Here is a 19,860-nt window from a genome sequence, read left to right on the forward strand (position 1 = left end):
GTAGGGGAGTTAAGCACATGGACAGATCATTACAATATAAAGTTGCTATTAATTAACAGAAATCTGTGCGGAATAGTATGGGAGCATAAAGGAGGAATATCTTTTCATCCTTAACGTCAGAGAATGCTTCTGAGGAGACAACACCCAATCTAATTATCAAGGACCTGAAAATGTTTGCCTGATGAAGGAATCTGGGGTTGGAGGCAGAGATGAACTTCAGAAGGGGGAAGAAGATAGGATTCCAGAAGTCAGAGACAAAATAAACTAAGACATGGAGACATAAATACTATACCAGTCTTCCCTGTGTTGAGCACGTCTGCCTTTACTCCCATTAGAGCTGCAAGAGGAAATATAATCTATGTACAAAGGTTCTTTTACTCCAGAGCTCCCTCCAATAGACCAAGTCCAGGAAAGAAAAAGAGGAAGGCATGGATTTCAAAACAGAGGATTTCCTCAAATGGCCCTCCTTCTATAGGCAACACAGAAATCCTCAAAGAATGGCATTCATACCTACCAGAAAAGCCCTAGAATGAGAGGTGACTCAGAAATATCCAGAACATTAGGGTGTATTCTTCCACCAGGGTGTGACCTCTGCAGAATTGTTTAATTTCCATTGCTAGATAATTTTTGAAGGTTTCCTGAAAATTTTATTCCCTAAAGATAAAGCTGGCCTCTAAAGATCTTTGAGTCCTAATTGGCTTAGCAGACTGTTTAAGTGCTCTAGCTCCAGAGTCAAACTAACATTGTGTGTGAAACCTAGCTTGCTACTTACCGGGTATATAGCCTTGGAAAAAATACCTCTAGCTAATTATTCTGGCCTCAGATAGAGAGAATAATAATACCTATTCTCACATATGGTGATGATGCATATAAAGCATTTAGTATGGCTCCTGACACAGTAACTGTAACTGGTATTATTACCAGTTTTAATATTGTATTAGTGTTAGGATTAGCATTTCTATTAATATTAGCATTAGCACTAATGTTGATGTTAATATTAATATTAGTCTCAGTATTACAAATCAATACTTTTGGTCAGCCAAAAACAAATCAAGATTTGAATCTAAGCAAATAAATTCTACTATGCTATATCGGGTTGATTCCTTTAGAAGTTTGAGTTTGAGTTAAATGTGGTACTTTGTCACCAATTCTTATCATCTCTTGCTTAGACATAGGCACAAAACTGAAAGAAAAAAAAAAGGAGGAAGAATATCTGGCTGGCTTGGGCAGAGTGTTATTTAGGTCCAGGGTCTCTTGGAATGCTCCCTATTGTGTACAATGGACGCCAGTATGGCTTCCAGCTCCTTCTGCTGCCATACTCTACCTTACATCCCAAGCTCTATCCAAGTCTTATATCAGGTTCACCAGAAGCAGACCTAAGATGAGCACTGGTGTGTGCATGATTTATGGAGGGTGATTGCCCAGAGAAACCCATAGGGAGTATGGGACCAAGAAGCTCTGCAGAAATGTAGGTCCAGGTATAGTCTGGAATTAGACTAATTCCATCAGGTGCTTTGTAGTGTAATCTGTACCACAGAATTTGTCTCACCTTGAGGTACGGGAGTTGGGGTTCCATTATAACTTCTAGGCACATCCAAAAAAGGAGGCTTCAGTTACCCCAGAGAAATCTTCCTGGAAAGTATACAGATACAAACCTTAAAGGAGTGAAAGGGATGTCTATGGATTTGAGTGGGGAAATAATAGCGTTTGCTACAATCCACTTCAAGATTTTACTGTTCCCTCAAACATCATCCCCTCTTATCACATGTATCTTCTACACATGTGCCTTTTCTTGGAATAACCTTTACCTCTTTATGTCATTCCAGATCTTCTCTATTTCAAACTGACAATCCTCAGAGTTGATGCTGACCCATTTCTGCTGGCACAGACTCAGTTTATACTGATAGTTGTTATCACCATGTCTGGTAGCTTAGCTGTGTATATGTAGAACATGCTTAACAATTTATGGTCTTCTTGAGCACAAGGATTTTTTTTTTAGTTTATATTCTCAACATATACTACTGAAATGAATGATGAAGAAAAAGACATATAATACTTAAGAGACTGATGTCCTTTAAGATTGTGTCAAGCAAATGATGTGCTTGTCCTCTTTTTACTTGAACCTGGGGTCATAATGTTTTACAATAAAAGAGATTGCATCCAGTAGCCAAAATATTTTTGTGGTTTAAACAACTGATTCTCATTTCATCCATTTGTTCAATAGCCTTTCTTAAATACATTCAACAAATACTTATTGAGCTACGTACTTGGCTAAGGACTGGATATATGAGGATGAGCAATCTCAGTGTGGTCCCAACCCTCACAAAATTTTACAGTGCAATGGAAAAACACTGAAAAATACACAACCATATAGCATAATAAGAGTCACGATTGGGGGAGTATAGGGAGCTGTGGGAACACCCACAACATGAAGAAGATCTCGAGATCTGTTTCACAACAAAGTGTGAATATAATTAACATTACTGAACTGTACACTTAAACATGGTTAAGATGGCAAAATTTTATTTTATGTGTATTTTACCACAAATTTTAAAATAAGCTTAAATACTGGAAGTAATGATTTGTTTATATTTATTCCATAATTACTGAGGTGGGAGTGGTGAGAAAAAGTAATTCAGAAGTAATGGGGGTTCAGCGCATGTAGTAATATAGGGAGGGCAGCTTATGGCAGGGTGAGGAAGCTTGAACTCTGATCTATAGGCAATGGGAGCCATTGGAGGATTTTAAGAACTTTATCAGCATGTGATTCAGAAAGCCCCCTGGAGCAGTATAGAGAACAAATGGGGAGGGGGCAGTCCCAGAGGCCGTCTAGCTAGTTCAGAGGCTGTTGCTGTGGCCCAGCTGAGAGCTGATGAGAAACTGATGTGGGCAGTGTTGGTGGCAGTTGGTGGCATTTGGTGGTGGGGGAGGAGGAATAAGGAGGGAGTAAACTCAAGAATTATTCAGGATGTAAATCAGGTTGACTGAGTAATCGATTAAATTGGTAGATGGTAGGAGGCAAAAGAGAGGATGGAGCTTGATTGACTCCTACATTTCTGGCTCAGATGACAGCATAGATGGTAGTGCTTCCATGAGAGAGAATTGAAAACAGGGAGCAGACGTAGGGGTAGATCATCTGGAAGCCAGGGAAACTAAAATAGGCATATGTATGACATTTTTCTACTCCTAATGAACACATACTGGTCAAGAATAAATGTTAAGCTTGACCCATGTTTCTGAGGCAGATTACTTTCCCAAATTATTTATTCATAGGGTTAGAAAAACAGAAGCATGGAGTTTGCAGTTCACAAAATGTTCTAACCTTATTGTGTTGTGTATTCTCAGTGATTTCTTTTTCCTACAAAACTGCCAATTCAGTTATCAGCCATGGGCTTTATCTCCTTTATGGGGGTGGAGGAAAGGCTGATTATAGTAGAAAGAGGATTCAGATTCAAATGATCTGGACAGGGTCCCAGCTCTGATGCCCATTACTTAGGTGACCCTAGAAAAGTACCTTAATTTCTCTGAGTCTTAGTTTTCTAATAGGTAAAATGGAACATCATAGCTAAGAATGATTGCAATGGAAGAGGTATGTGAGAGTCCTTTCCAAACTGCAATTAAGACATTGTTAGTTGTAATTTTTATTTTGAGACTAATATTACCTGAGACATTGCAGAAAGCCTCCCTCGAAAATAGAAGTACCAGGAGAAATCATCTTCTGAGTAAGAGTGGACAACAGATTGAATTACCAACCATGGGAGTGGTTCCTGAGAGCTGATATCCAAGAAATTATACTTCTCATCTGAAAAATGCATGAAAAACATAGGCATGGTTTTATAAGAAGATATGTTTTTAGTAACCTGATGTGATAAAATAACTGTTGTTGATAACAATAATGGGGCACTGGGAAGAGGTTAGATATCACAATTAAACATGAGATGGTGTTATGACAATGTATGGATACCCTGCTTCTAATACCCCTGTGCCATGCACAAGGAACAAAGGCAAAGCAAAGCAAACTAACACTTCATTAGCTGGGTTGGGGGGTCAGATGTAGAGGTCCCTTTTTTCTTTCTCAGGTAGGTCAACAGCCTTGAAACAATGGGACTCTAAAGGGACAGCTCCAAAGGATAAAGGAGTACAAAGCCTACAAAGACAAATAAATACAATGGAAATCCAGGTGAAGGCTGAAGATGGAGATTGGCTCCCAAACCAGAGATGAGCTCCCTTAGACCATTTTTTTTCTGCCAACTTCCTTAGATTTGCTTGGAAGACTCAAACAATGGCCTTTGCCAAGGATCCTCTTTCTGTTATAGGCATGTAGAATGAACATGGTTTAAAAAAAAAAAAAAAAAAAAAGAGGAAAAGGAACCAAGGGAGAAGGAAATATTACCTTTCCACTCAAGGAGTCATCTGAATATAAGTAGAAAATTTTCCTTGATTTTTGGAGTCCTTTTAAAGCCAGCTCCACTTCTAGAAATTATGATCTTTCATCTTGGAATCTGACTAACCGAAATCAACACTCCTCCTCCTAGGGGATAAAGTAAAGGAAGAGAACATTGTCTTCCCTTCCAGGCTAATACAAATAGCGTGGGTGGCAAAATTTCTTCCTTATTTCAAGGGAACTTAAATCTTTCATAAGTTCTGAAATGTTAATAAAATTAAGTTTCCTGAATGGGCTATACCAGAATTGTTTTCTTGCTCAGCACTCCTTTCTTCTCCATCTGTGACCTAGAATTTTTAGCTACTCTGGTCAGATAGTTTACCTCATCACCTATGTAAATAAATTTTCTCAATCCATTTGTTATCAGCCTTCAGTGGCTCATAAACAGAGAAAGATATTGTCAGATGAAAACAAGTCATCAGCATGGTTGATATTGATGGTTAATTCAGTTTTGCTTGCACTTGACTTGGTTTATGGTGATCACTAGAAGAATCTGCAGCAAAGTCTGTTTAGTGAAGTCAAAATAGACACACATTTTGTACTATTGCTGGAGTTAGAATTTGAAGTACAGACTGTACCCTTTGCAAACACAATATATGAATATATATTTTTTTCTTTATTTTATTTTCTCCTAGAAGTATCGATATCAAGATGAGGACGCTCCACATGATCATTCCTTACCTCGACTAACCCATGAAGTAAGAGGCCCAGAACTCGTGCATGTATCAGAAAAGAACCTGTCTCAAATAGAAAATGTCCACGGATACGTCTTACAGTCTCACATTTCTCCTCTGAAGGTCAGTTAGATTGCTCTTCATTTATTTATTTTTTAATTTTTTGAAATTTGTATACAGCTGACAATAGTGGTTGGTCTTCATTGTGAAGGGCAATGTTTGCTGTTCTGATTAACTGAGTCTCTTTTAAAACACAGTAATGGCCCCTGGTTGCCAAAGGGTCTTTCTGTGGTTTGGAAGCTAACCTGGTATTATTTCTGGAATGTGTTTTTATTGCAGTTGTTTGAATGTCTGGAAAATCCTTTTAGTTGCTGATAATGGGCTAAGGAAAGAGCCAAGGGTGAACAATTGCAAGGGAAAATAAGCAAATCACATATTTTTAAAAGACCCAGAGTATATCAAGGTTTTGCTTAAATGTTCTCTATCAGCATTCCTGAACCCAGATAAAACAAAGGCAGCAAATATAACAGGATCACATCTAAGTGATTGCCTTACTCTCTAACTGAAAAGGAAAACATGTGAGTTGGCTCATCAACACCTTTGTTTTATCCAGGGAAAATTGTTTACTAGATTTCTTTCTATTTGATGTCATACCTTTCCCAACACTTTTTACTATTTTTATTCAATTTTAAACAATTTTTTATAAATGGTATTTTGACAAGAAAGGACAACTAAATGAGAATAATGATTTTCTAGGCTCCTTTGTTGCAAATTACTCTGCCTTTTTCTTTGCTGAGCTGGCACTACTAGATTTGTGCTTTGGATAAAAAGCTTATAAATGTTGATTAAAGATGAACAAGAAAAATAGAAATAGAATCTGTGCTGTAACAGAAAAAAATTGAAATGAAAAAAATAAACCTACCTTAGTTACTGCTAAAGAAAATTTTTTTTTATTTTATTATCTAGAACATTCATTTCATTAGCACATCCATATAACTATGGCACAATAAAAAGTATAGCCATAAAAGTGGCTCCAATGCTCTCTGAGTTCTTATTAATATCAAATAAAAGTTAAATTCTGTTTATTATATTTATAATTTTTGCTATATTTTAAGTACTCTGGTATTCTTAAAAAAGAATTATCAGATAAACTAGCTGTAGCTGCCACCAATAAATAAAAATACCAAGCCAATTGTCAAATTCCAATAAATATTATGTAATATGAAAAATATACAAATATGTAATATGAAAAATATACAAATATTATGTCTCTGGGATGCATTGTGCATCTTTCCAGAATTTCTCTGAAAACCACTGGATAACTGATGAAAATGGGTATGTTTAACCTGGAGAAGAAAAGAATAAGAATCCGGGGATAGGAGACTTACTTTTTTACCTCAAGAACTGTCACGTGGAAAACATGGCATTGGTGTCATACAGAGGGCAGAAGCAGACCCACTGTGAACTGACAGGAATTTGCATTTGTGATCATTGTAAGACCACAGTTCCTGACAGTTAAAACTACCTACCAAAAATATAAACTACTTCATGAGGGAGTTGTTTTCTATTTCTAGACATCTTCCAGGCACATAAGATGACCTGGCAGTGGTTGTGCAGAAAGGACTCCTTCAGCAGAAGAGTGAACAAAATTGTCTCTAAGGTCCTATCTAACTCTAGGAATCAATGATTCAATTCTGTGTTCAGATGAATACCTTCCTTCTATAGGGACCCTTTTATCTTTGCAAGAAAATGCTGACCCCCTACTCTCTGTGTAGACCACTATTAATTGAGAAAGGGCAGGATTGAGAGACTGGACTGCATTGGGAATACTTAACTTTCAGTTTCATTCTTTTTAACTGGATGAAAAACTTCTTGTAAGAACCTCCATGGAATTTTTCTTCCCCCCAACTTGTCTTTCTACCTTCCCAACTCATTAATCAACTCTAGAGTACAGATCCCAAAGGGCTTTGGCTGAGTGGGATGATCAAGGTTAGTATTTTGTATCATCCTACTAGAATTGATAGTATGGTGATTATTAGTAGTATGTTTAGGTCAACTAATGATGATAACTGAGATATAATTTAAATTGCTGCCAGTTTTTGTCATGGTAGTAGGATTATGCTTGATAATCCTACTAGCTCCTTGGGACTCAAAGTAGAACGGGGAGAGTCCAAATTTTATAATTAGTGCTATTGTAATTATTAGGGATACTGGCCTAGTTACAGTAAAAATATGAACAAAACAATGAAAGCACTATGGGATCTTCATTTTGTGTATTAAAGTCTCCAGCATATACATGATAATATAATTATCTGAACATCTGCAGTCTGCGTGATGGCACCCTCATTTGCTCTGCTACTCAGTGCCTCATTTGGAAAATGTCTATTAAATTGAGGGAAAAGTTTTCTTTTTCCGAAGATCAGATCGCGCATTTACAAAGGATTTTTTTTCTATTTTTTCTTTATCCCTGGCCTTCCACGAATTTCAGAATTAAGGGTCTTCAACTTCAGTGGATTTTCTTAGCCTAGGTTTCCTATTATATTTATTTCCCTTCTAACTTATTTCATAGTCTTTCATTGAAGGCACCTGTCATCAGTTTCCAAAGTAGCCATCTGTGAATAATAAGCCCCTGATATGAAACATCAAGGTTGGAATGGGTTTTTCTCCTTTTTGGAACCACCAGTTCAGTGGTGTGGCCCCCAACTATTGTGAAGAGGAAGGACAGGAAAGTTCATCCAGGATTTCTGCACCCAGGCTGTGAGATAGCTATTGGGGCCAGGATTTTTTGATCCTGACCTTCTAGAGGTGTTATTTACTAAATAAGATCTGCTTTTAGACTGTCTTAGTGAAGAGACTCTGTGTACGTTTCCTCTATCACCAATAGTGATAAGGATAAATGTGTACAATTTTTCTAGGAAAGAAAAAGAAATCCCTGTCTTGTAGGGTTTGCCAATTTTGTGATGATCATGACTGATTTCAGGATACCAACCTAAAGCTACTGAATGTATTTGGAAAGGGAAGGACACGAGGCTTTCCTGAGCTAGCATAAGAGAGCTCTAGCCCAGCACTGCAATGTCAGGTTCAAACGCATGGGGTTTTTTGTTTTTTTGTTTTTTTGAGACAGAGTCTGGCTCTGTTGCCAGGGCTAGAGTGCCACGGCATCAGCCTAGCTCACAGCAACCTCAAACTCCTGGGCTCAAGCAATCCTTTTACATCAGCCTCCTGAGTAGCTGGGACTGTAGGCATGCACCACCATGCCTGCCTAATTTTTTCTATATATTTTTTTAGTTGTCCAACTAATTTCTTTCTATTTTTAGTAGAGACAGAGTCTTGCTCTTGCTCAGGCTGGTCTTGAACTCCTGACCTTAAGTGATCCTCCCCCCTCGGCCTCCCAGAGTGCTAGGATTACAGGCGTGAGCCACCTGGCCCGGCCAAACTCAGGTATTTTTATAGCAACAAGACACATTTCCTAATCAAGTTGTTAAAGGGTTGTTATATTATTACAATTCAAGTGTTTGGAAAACCTGCCATGATTAAAATCTAATGTGTTTTTTTCTCATAAAGGAAATCTATTAGAATCAGGGAAATGCTAAGAAGGTATAAATTCTCAATAGACCTGTCATATTTTCAAATCTTTGCCTTCTTTGATCTGTCTACTGTTCTTGGGTCAAGCACTAAAAGGAAGAGGAGGCAAAACAATCATCTAATGCCCCCAGAATCCTACTGAGAAGAAAATGTGACTCTCTAGTATTAATTAGAAATTTACATACGGCATGCCTAAACGGAGTGTGAGATTGCTGGATAATAGTTTAAATGTCACATTGAGCGGGCACTGAATCATTAGCTGAGTAATCTCATTGTCACAGGTTTAAGTATCATTTTTTCATCATCGTGTATCACTTAAAGCCTCGGTTCTAAAATTCATCTGTCTTTGGTGCATACCAGATGCCTGAGTGATAGATGGGTTTGCTTAGGCTGTTTTCATTAGCGTGCGTTGGCCAGTGTGAAGTATGGGGTTGGAAGGAGAAATGCAATTTAGTGGTGAATTCAAAGGAATTTGTTTTCTTTGCCTTAAGATGGGGATGCTTTTTCTTCAGATGCTATTTAGAATCTTCCACAGAAGAAATTGGCCTATAAAAAAAAGCATACGAATTTTCTTTTCAGTTTAGGGCTTTTCAGTTTATGTCTATTAAGTTTAGGTCAGTTCAATAAATATTAATTGAGTGCCTACTATATACACTAAGTGATGAGGAAACAAAGAGCAGTAAAACATGGTTTTAAATATCCATATTACTCTTGTGGGGGACCTGAATTATAATTATGTGGTACTCTTACTCTGCAACTGGAATTCAGATTCCTCAAGCTTAAATACTGTGGGACTCCAGGTACTCAGCAGAGTACCCTGTGCAGACTATTTATTAGAGGGAGAGAGAGGAGAGAAAGAAGAAAAGAAAGAGAGAGAGAGAGTTTACTGTTGTTCTCTTATCCTTACCAAATCATCATTGATACAGAATTTCATCAATTCTAAACCTCATATTTTATCACATATTACCATATCTGAAATCTAAATGTGTCCTATAATCCATAGCATCTTGCAATTAAAATTGGCAGTATTTCCTAGGATTCATAAAATGGTCTATCTTTCATTCAAAACTATCTTAGATTCTTAGATTCAATGACTATTTACAAGGAAGATTAAAGCTACCTTTCATAAATTGGTGTGAATTGCTTTAATCAGATAAATATGATTGTTTGTCTTGCTGATTTTCACTGAGACAAGAATAAATAGTTCTGGAAGCTTTACTGGAAAGTGGGAATATGTGAGGTTGGGGTAGACTTCTATACCCAAGTGGGCAACTGGGCATTTGTTGAGTATGTATGGGAAAACAATGGAAAATCTGTAGGCAGTGCAAGCTTGGGAAATTATGGAGGAGAGCCTAAGCTTGAGGAAGCCGACATATAAAATTGCAGACAGAAGGATAACAATGTATATTTTGTTCCACTATTTTCTTACTAGAGTTGCTGGAGCCTGATGATAGGAAAGTGTGTTTTAGTCAATAGTACAAGTACAATAAACCCTCTTCCTCCCTGAAGCCTTTCCTATTAACTTTAGCCCAACTCCAACTGGTCATAACATTCTATGTCATATGGAGTTTGTGTGTCTCATATAGTTAGCATTTTTAAATACGCCTATTCTATTGTTCTAAATAATTTTTGTTGAACTATACATTAGTACCCCCTTATCTGTGGGGTATATGTTCCAAGATCCCCCAGTGGATGCCTGAAACGGTGGAAGTACCAAACTCTCAATATACAGCATTTTTTCCGATACATATATGTGATAAAGCTTAACTTATAAATTAAGCACAGTAAGAGATTAACAACAATAATAATACAATATAATAATGATAATATACTATACTAAAACTTATGTGAATGTGCTTTCTCACTCTCTCTCAAAATATCTTGTATTGTATGCACTTATTTTGGGACTGTGGTTGACCTCAGGTAACTGAAACCATGGAAAGCAAAACCACAAATCAGGGAGCCTGCTGTATAATGTCTTTTCTTGTAGATATGCCATTTTTCTTGCTCTTAATAAATGTGTAAGCTCCCATGATCCGGATCGTATCTTAATTTTGTTTTGTTTTGTTTTTCTTTTTACTCCCTTATATCTTAGAATCTACAATGTAACTAGACTAGCATTTCCAAAAGTATATTTGGTAGGATTTTTGTCAGAATTATAGGGAAGAAAAAGAAATGAATGTTTAAACACATTTGGGGAGTTAAATCCATTGACTTATTGAAGGATTTCTCAGAACCTTTAATATGATAATATGTAATATAAATCTCTAAGATGGGAATATGGTTAGTACAAAGTATTTCACAAACATATTTGGTCATGGAAACCTTTCTTCTGAACAAAATTATGTTTTTGCTGGGCACATATACTTTGGGAAATACTGTGACACACATGGACTGTGGCATAGAAAAGTACAACATAAAGGTTCATTCTGGTCCTAGAATCAGACTCAACCAGATTCAAATACCAAGAGCTGTGTGAACTTGCTCACGTTATTTAACTTCTGTAGGCCTCAGTTTCTTTATTTTAAAATGATGACATCTACTTATATGCTTTTGTAAAGTTTAAGTGAGAATAATTCATATAATCTCTTAGGTTGGAGCTTGACACATAAGAAATATAAAAAAAAAGATAGCTATCCTTATTTCTATCAATCTTTTGTTATTAGTTATAGTGTGTATCCATATTATCCTAATATTCTAAACTGGAAAATTTGGAATTACTTCTGGAATTTTTTTCACCTTAATCTCTTCTATCTTAGTTTTTAAATGTCTTAGTGTTCTCACCTTCTTAGTGTTCACAGCTACCATCCCAGTCCAGATTTTCACTGGTTCCAGGCAGAAAGTAGTGTGGTTACTATAAAATAACATGGATTTGGGAGCCAAACAAATATACATCTGAACCCTGACTCTACAGTTTCTGCCTGGATAACCTTGGAATAATCATCTAGCATTTCTGAGACACAGTTAAATTTAATATTAAAATCTCTTACATGTATTAACTAATTGATTCATGCATTAATTCATTTATAATATTTGTTCCATAAAATGCATTTTACCTCCAACTGTATGCTGGGCTCTATGTTATTCCCTAAAGGTACAAAGAGGAACATGTCTTCAAGTTGCTTGTATATTATAGTTAGATTCACAAGTTTGGTGACATATACATACAATCTATATCATATGGTATGCAATAAAGAAAGTAGCAAAGAAAAGGTAAGTTCTTTCAAGACCTAGAGAAACTTTAATTTTCTCTGAGGCTAGAGATGTGGTCAGAGAAAATAGCATAGAGGAGATCATTTTTTTCACTTGAAGAAAGTAGGAGATAAGAGGGAAAGGTCAGGGTTGCCCCAGACTCCAGCAGTTGTGTTACAATATAGAAAAGGTCTGGGAATTGCAAGTAGTTGAGTAGGGCACTGGGATGGAATATAAGGATTAAGGAAAGGGGAATGAGGTGGGCCCAAAACATGCCATAAAACAAAGGAGATGGGTGGGAAATGGTAATGAAGGACCTTATGTGGAGATTGGACTTCACCTTGTAGGTAATGAGGGGTAACTACAAAATTTAAAAAGGAGAATGACATGGGCCAATTTGCAAATTAGACTATTATTCACGCCATGTGGTAGAGTGGAAGAAAAACTGGGAAACAGTGATGTCAGACAAGGGCATCAAGTAAAATACAAGAGATAGACAAGCTCTGATATACAACAGAGACATTGGGGATGAAGGGAGGGGGAGACTAGAAAGCTTATTTAGGAAGTGATATCACCAGGACTTTGAGACCTATTAAGTATGGCAGGTAGAGGGAGAGAAAGAAGGGTTAATTTACAAAATTTTTATTTGCCTATTCGATGGAGGTTGTACCATACAATGAACTCATGAATGCCAGAGGAAGGGCTGGTTTTAGAGTGGCAGTGGTGGGGGTGATGGTGGGGAGAGGTTCTGAGTTTAGCTTTGAATAATTGAGTTTGAGGTATTTATGTTATACTCAGGTAGAAGTGTTCAAGGGGCAGTTTGAAATAAAGATCTGAGAATTTATAGAGATCTAATCAAGAAAATGGAAACCTGGAAGTTTTCAACATAGTTGGAGCTGTGAGTATGGGTGGGATTGCTCGGGAAAGGGGATGAGAACACTGAGGACTGAAACACAGGAGCACTACCACCTTTAGGGGCTTTGTGGAGACAGAGAGACCTACTGAGGAGACCATGAAGCAGTGAGAAATTTACCACAACATTTAGCCCTTAGTAGTTTAATATTTCTATTTTCTTAACTGAGGTATAAAATTCTAATGAAATGGAATTATACCTTATGCACACAAGAATGTGTAGCTCCTCCAAAATGCCTAAGATTGTGTTGAACAAACAGGACAAGCTTTTTAAATACTTGTTACTTGATCAGTATTTTTTTTAAAAAAAGAAAAGAAAAAAAAAATAGCTTATGTGCTACATTTGACCCCAATAGTCATGAGGTCCTGATCATAAACTGGAAAAAAATGTTTATATTTTCCTTTCTTGACATAGTGCCACTAATTAGAAAACTATGACGATTCTTGCTATTTTAGAAAATTAGTAATCTTTGGAAATGTAAAATCCGTTCATTTTTATTTCTTGCCACTAGGTGGAAGTAGCTGAGCTGATGATCCTGGAAGCACTAGACTTGGAAAAGAAACAGATTTGTGAGACCTAAATTGAGAAGCTCTTAGTTAATAAAAACATAAGAGGGGTTTGGCAGGGATTTGCATACTTGTGAATAATGCATTTGTTTCAGGCCTAGTCCGTGGTGAGAGGAAATGGTCGAGTGGAACGTGGCCTTGACAGACGCGTACTGAATTGAGGCACAAAAGCTCCTGATCAAAATTCTAGGCAAATAAAACATTTCTTACTCCAATTATCTTTCATTGGAAAGGATACCAACACCATAACCCAAATAATTCTGGCGACTTAAACCAGATATTGGAAAGAGGGAGGAAGAGGATGTTAAGCAAAGTAACCACAGCAACATCTCACAATTTAAGAATTCTCTCTAGAACTAAGCCCATAAAGGGTTAATGAGTTCCCACCATGGCTTTTGAAAGTTTATGGAATGGAGTTTATGGAATGGAATCCAAATTTCCTACTTTTTTCATCGATATAGTAATAATAACTAGTAGTAATGAAATTTTTCTAAGAAATATTAGGTTTTTATGTATATTAAAGTCATAAATTTTAAAAACAAGTATTCATAAAAATTATAAACGTGTCATTAATGGTTATTTATAGCTATAGATATTTCTAAAGAGTTAACTCAGATATGAAGAGAAGTTCTTTCAAGACTAAGACCTTACCACTGCCAAGATTTTCTGTAACAATTAGGAATAATGTACTAAAGCTCACAGAGATTGCCTATCAATAAAATGCACATATTATTACTGTTGTTAATAATGCTATTGTTATTGTTGTCCTAAAATGATATATAACTCCTACATCCCTCTCCTATTTAAAAAAATCTGGAATCATAACCTTTTGGTGAGCATATTTTCAATTATTTTTTCTTGGTAAAGATATATAGAAGTTATTCCAAACTTTACACAGTAGATTAATAAATAAGTGCTGACATTCATTGTGATGTAGAATTTTTAACTCTTTCCCAGCTAATTCAGAAATGTAATAGCATGTAGTGAAAAGCAGATGAGCTTTAGAATCAGACTCACTTGTCTTTACACTGTGGTTCTGTTGCTTTCTAGCTGTGTCTATTAGTAAGTCTGTTAACTTCTCCCCTCTTGGAAATAGCAGTATGGAATTTATAGGGTTGCTGTAAGGATTACTTGATATATAATACATGGAAAGTCTTTAGAATAACACTGGACACTTTTAAATTTTCATTTAAAAAATAGAAAGTGATTATGTATGGACCAAATATAAGTTTAAGATTAATGAACTCTGAGCTCTCATCAAAGATTGGCTATTCTATATCAAATTCTTAACTTTACTATCTTTTAGAGAATGATTTTAATTACAGAATATTCCCATCTCAGCTAAGCAAAAGTATATTAGCAAAATTGTCATCTCTCTTATGAAGGTGAATATCAATTTGGCTAGTTCAAATAAATTGTAGCAAATGAGCTGGGGGCATGAACCAGATTTTGAGTGGTCCAAACAGAATTTACTAAAGTATGAAGAAGTGGACTTTTTTATTTGCCTAGTTATAGAAGATGTTAGAACATATGTACAATCTTTCAAGATGACCATTTGAAGGGAAACATTAATTTAGGTATGTAATTCCTGGTATGTTCATTTAAAAATTATAAAGCATTACTTCATAGTAACGATGATATCTAGTAATATTTGGGTAAAAAATAGAGATATTTAACAAATATTGAATTCACATATTAACCATACTAAAAGTTTAGAGAATATTATTATTAGCCCATGAAAATGGAACTAGTTTTTATTCTATGTCTAGAACTGTATTTATAAACTAATTCTGAATACAGATACAATCCTATTTCTATAAACCCTAAAGGATCACTCTAGCACCAATACATATGGTATAATTTTGTTGTCGAAATCAGATATATGTTAACCTGGGGTTCTCTTTGACAAGGTGATTTTTTTTTTTTTTTGACAAGGTGATTTTGATTGTATCAAGTATATTTGTGGCCAGGTGCGGTGGCTCATGCCTGTAATCCTAGCACTCTGGGAGGCCGAGGCCAGAGGATCGTTTGAGCTCAGGAGTTTGAGGCCAGCCTGAGCAAGAGTGAGACCCTGTCTGTACTAAAAATAGAAAGAAATTAGCTGGACAACTGAAAATATACATAGAAAAAATTAGCTGGGCATGGTGGCGCATGCCTGTAGTCCCAGCTACTCGGAAGGCTGAGGCAGAAGGATTGCTTGAGCCCAGGAGTTTGAGGTTGCTGTGAATTAGGCTGATGCCGTGGCGCTCTAGCCCATGCAACAGAGTGAGACTCTGTCTCAACAACAACAAAAAAGTATATTTGTTCAACAAAACTACTAAGTTCCTAGAGGGAGGAGGTATGAGGCAGCTGCTATGGTCTAAAATTTAATTTCATGAGTTTTTCTTTCTCTGTATTGTTATTTGCTCATTGAGCTTTCTGTCTACAGGTTATTTAGGAGGAAATAACAATAAGAATAATAATGTATTTATTGAATTCCTAGCATATTCTGTAAACTGTTCTAAATGCTTTATATCATTGAGGTATTCCACTCAACAGCCCTATGAGATAAGTTTTCTTATTATTCCCACTTTCTGGATTCTCTGTATTGTTATTTGCTCATTGAGCTTTCTGTCTACAGGTTATTTAGGAGGAAATAACAATAAGAATAATAATGTATTTATTGAATTCCTAGCATATTCTGTAAACTGTTCTAAATGCTTTATATCATTGAGGTATTCCACTCAACAGCCCTATGAGATAAGTTTTCTTATTATTCCCACTTTCTGGATGAGGAAAATGGTTATAATGAAGTTAAAAAAGCTTTTTTATGGTCACACAATTAGTGCTTGGTATATCTGGAATACGAGTACAGCTTGTCTGATGTCAGACCTCTTACTCTTAGTCACAGTTATATTATTCACTAGCAAATGAAAATCATACAATTTTAAGACAGAAGAGCACAACAGAAATCATTAAATCTAGGCTTTTCAAGCTGCAACTGACCCATTAGTAGATGTGAAATAAATGCAATTGCTAATTTTATAATAAGACAAAAGAATAGCATAGAAAATACAGTGCATCACAAGTAGAAACCTTTGTTTCAGTTTAGTGTGGGTGTGTATGGGCTCACAACGTAAAATGTATTTCTTATTGAGATCAAGGTCAAGAAAGACAAGAAACCATGGATCTAGTCTAACTTCTCCATATCACAAATAATGAAAATAGGGTTGGGAAGAAAACATCAGGCCCAGAGAAGTTAAATGATTCCCCCAAAACACATTGGTCAAACATGGCTGAGCCTGAACTTGAATTCTTTATAGTATTAACTACTGGTATTTTCTCTTTGCAGTGTCTGTTGTGGCTGCCATTACTACCAGTTAAGCTATTCAAACCATTGGTTCTAAAACTTTGGTGTGTCTCAGAATCATGCAGAGGCTCAGCCCCATCCTACTTCACCAACCCAGGGGCTCTGTATTTTTTAATTGCCTCTGCAGGTGACTATGTTATATGCTAACTTTGGAGAACCACTGTCTTGAACTCCGTGATGCTGCAGTATTTATTGAACGGTTGCCACGTGTGTTACCAGAATTATGCTAAACACCAAGACAGATAATAAAAAAAGTAAGAGATAAACCCTCTCTGTATGAAGAACTTAAATTCTATTAGGGAAATAAAGATGTACAATAATCGTTTAATGAGCAGAAGTTATACAACAAAGGGCTTATTTAACCTTATTTAATAAGTACAAAATGTGTTCCAGAAGGCAATTTTTTAATTCCTCTATAGGTATATACAAAGGAAACCTCATAAAGGTTATTTAAGAGAGAATGTTGTATACGAAAACATAGTGAAGAAAGTTGAGCTGATTTTCTGCAACTCACAGAGGAATTGCCAGTTTGTAACAATCAGACTTAACTCCAATGAAGCAACCAGGATGTATTCCCCCAGGCCAGCTGACTCACCAAAGTCACTCTAAAGGCAGCTGATTTGTTCCTTTTGAATTGGCAGAACATTGAGTGTGTTATAAAGCTTGTGGTCAATTTGGGGTCACAGGTAAATTAATTTAAAATGCATTCAAGGGGCACTTATTGAAGTCCCTTTACATAGTGGAGAATAATGCGCTCCCCCTCCTCCCACCCCAACACACACACACACACACACACACACACACACGTTTAGAGGCATTAAGCAACAGGGCACATATAGAAGTAATGGGTGACTTGTGAAAATCAGCTTGAAATTATAGTAACTGAATGTCAGGACTGGTGCTCTAGAGATTTTTCTGGTTTTACCCCCTGTTATATTGAAGGAATTTAATTTAAAATTGTTTTTAGTGATGATTTGTTTTCTCAGTGACCTATAAGGCATTTATTTTTTATTTTATTTTATTTTATTTTTTGCTCTTTTTTTTATTTCAGCTTATTATGGGGGTACAAAAGTTCAAATTACATATGTTGCCCATGTACCACCTATCCCCCCGAGTCAGAGCTCCAAGCATGACCATTCCCCAGACAGTGCGCATTGCACTCATCATGTAGGCATACACCCATCCCCTCCTCCCACCCACCCCCAGTCAGCACCTTCAAGCGTGACCATTCCCTAGATGGTGTGCAACGCACTCATCATGTAGGCATACACCCATCCCCTCCCCCCACCCCCCACCTTAGTTTGATATCCGATTGGTATCATTCCCAGATGTGCATTTAGGTGATGATCAGGGAAACCAATTTTCTGGTGAGTACATGTGATGCTTGTTTTTCCATTCTTGGGATACTTCACTTAATATAATGGGTTCCAACTTTCTCCAGGAGAACCATAGATATGTCATATCTCCGTTATTTCTTATAGCTGAGTAATCCTCCATGGTATACATATACCACACTTTACTAATCCATTCATGAATTGATGGGCATTTGGGTTGTTTCCATATCTTTGCTATTGTGAATTGTGCTGCTATAAACATTTGGGTACAGGTGTCTTTGTCATAGAATGATCTTTGTTCCTTTGGGTAGATGCCCAATAATGGGATTGCTGGATTGAATGGTAGGTCTACTTGAATCTGTTTAAGGTATCTCCATATTGTTTTCCACAGGAGTTGCACTAGTTTACAGTCCCACCAGCAGTGTATGAGTGTTCCTGTCTCTCCACATCCATGCCAACATGTATTGTTTTGGGACATTTTGATAAAGGCCATTCTCACTGGAGTTAAGTGATATCTCATTGTGGTTTTGATTTGCATTTCCCTGATGATTAGAGATGTTGAATATTTTTTCATATGTTTGTTACCCATTTTCAAAAGAAGATATAAGGCATTTATATTACCAGCTTTTAATTATAAACAAACAACATAAAACGTTTAAAAACAGCATTTCTAAAAATAGTTGTTTTCTCTCTGTTATGAACAATTAAAGCAGAGCTGCCACTACCCCTTCAACATATTTATAAAAATTTGAAAAGGGAGTCCCTTCTCAAACCACATGATACCTTGCTTTAATTTAGATCATGTGTTACATGGACCTAGGCAAGGGGCTTTTAAGTTCAGCAATAAATTCCTTAAAAAGTCAGATGACCTGGTTTCCAATGGCAACTCTCATAGAATCACAGGACTTAGAACTCAGCAGGGGCATTTGAAATACTATATTCTAACCACTTTATTTTACACATGAAGAAACTGAGAATCAGAGTGGGTATAGGACTTCCCCGGAGCAGCCACACAGATAGGAAACTGGGTCCTAGGTTCCAGACCTGAGTTTATTTCTCTGTTTCAAAAAAACAGTAGAGAGCAGATGTGCTCTACTCAGCAGGTCACAGAGGTTTACTTATTCCAGTTTCTAAGGGATGCTGCTGAAAACTGTCGTCACTGATGTTTTATTTGTTTATGCTAATTTTCAGCTTTATTAAAGAGCCAGATCCAGGCTGTTGACACTAGACAAACATCTCCCTCATCCCAAATCTCTCCAACTAAACTGTGTACATCAGTTGATTCAGTAAGAATAGAATCTGCTTCATCATTATTTAATTCTGATGTGCATTTGTGTATATATGCAAGCACTGGTGAGACTGATGAGATCATTTTGTTAAAAAAAAAATGTAAAGGATTCATATCTCAAAGACCAATCTACACGGAGGCAACGCTGTTATTTCCCTGATGGGATACTTTACCAGAGCGGTTAAGAGCTAGGCTTGGTATCAGAAGTGCGCCATTTGGGAAATAACTGAACTCCCCTGAACCTAGTTTTCACATTTGTGTACTGAGGATAATAATAAATACACTCAGGGCAGTTATTAATATTAAGGAGGTTGTTGTTTGTCAGCTTGAATTCTACTACCTATGCTTAACGCACCATTTCCCCCACACCCAGATCCCTGTGGCTACCTACACCTCTCCTTCCTATTTCTCTAGCCTCCATTTTCCCTGCCATTCTTGCTCTCATTCCCACTTTTTAGAGTGGTTAATGGGGAAGTTAAGAGCAACACATGAAAAGAAAAAGCAGCTGGGGGTGG

The 19,860-nt window shown here is 36.6% G+C and overlaps 1 protein-coding gene across 1 annotated transcript in view; it reads left to right on the forward strand.

Moving 5' to 3' along the window:
- Positions 1–19,860, forward strand: part of DLG2 (discs large MAGUK scaffold protein 2) — a 1,100,864-nt gene that overhangs the window by 181,624 nt on the left and 899,380 nt on the right. The window contains exon 2 of the mRNA XM_069469139.1: positions 5,083–5,241. Coding sequence (XP_069325240.1) covers positions 5,083–5,241 — 159 coding nt within the window. The remainder of the gene's footprint in view (positions 1–5,082; positions 5,242–19,860) is intronic.

This window comes from Eulemur rufifrons, chromosome 6, assembly GCF_041146395.1.
Source record: "Eulemur rufifrons isolate Redbay chromosome 6, OSU_ERuf_1, whole genome shotgun sequence".
Taxonomy (NCBI): Eukaryota; Metazoa; Chordata; class Mammalia; order Primates; family Lemuridae; genus Eulemur; species Eulemur rufifrons.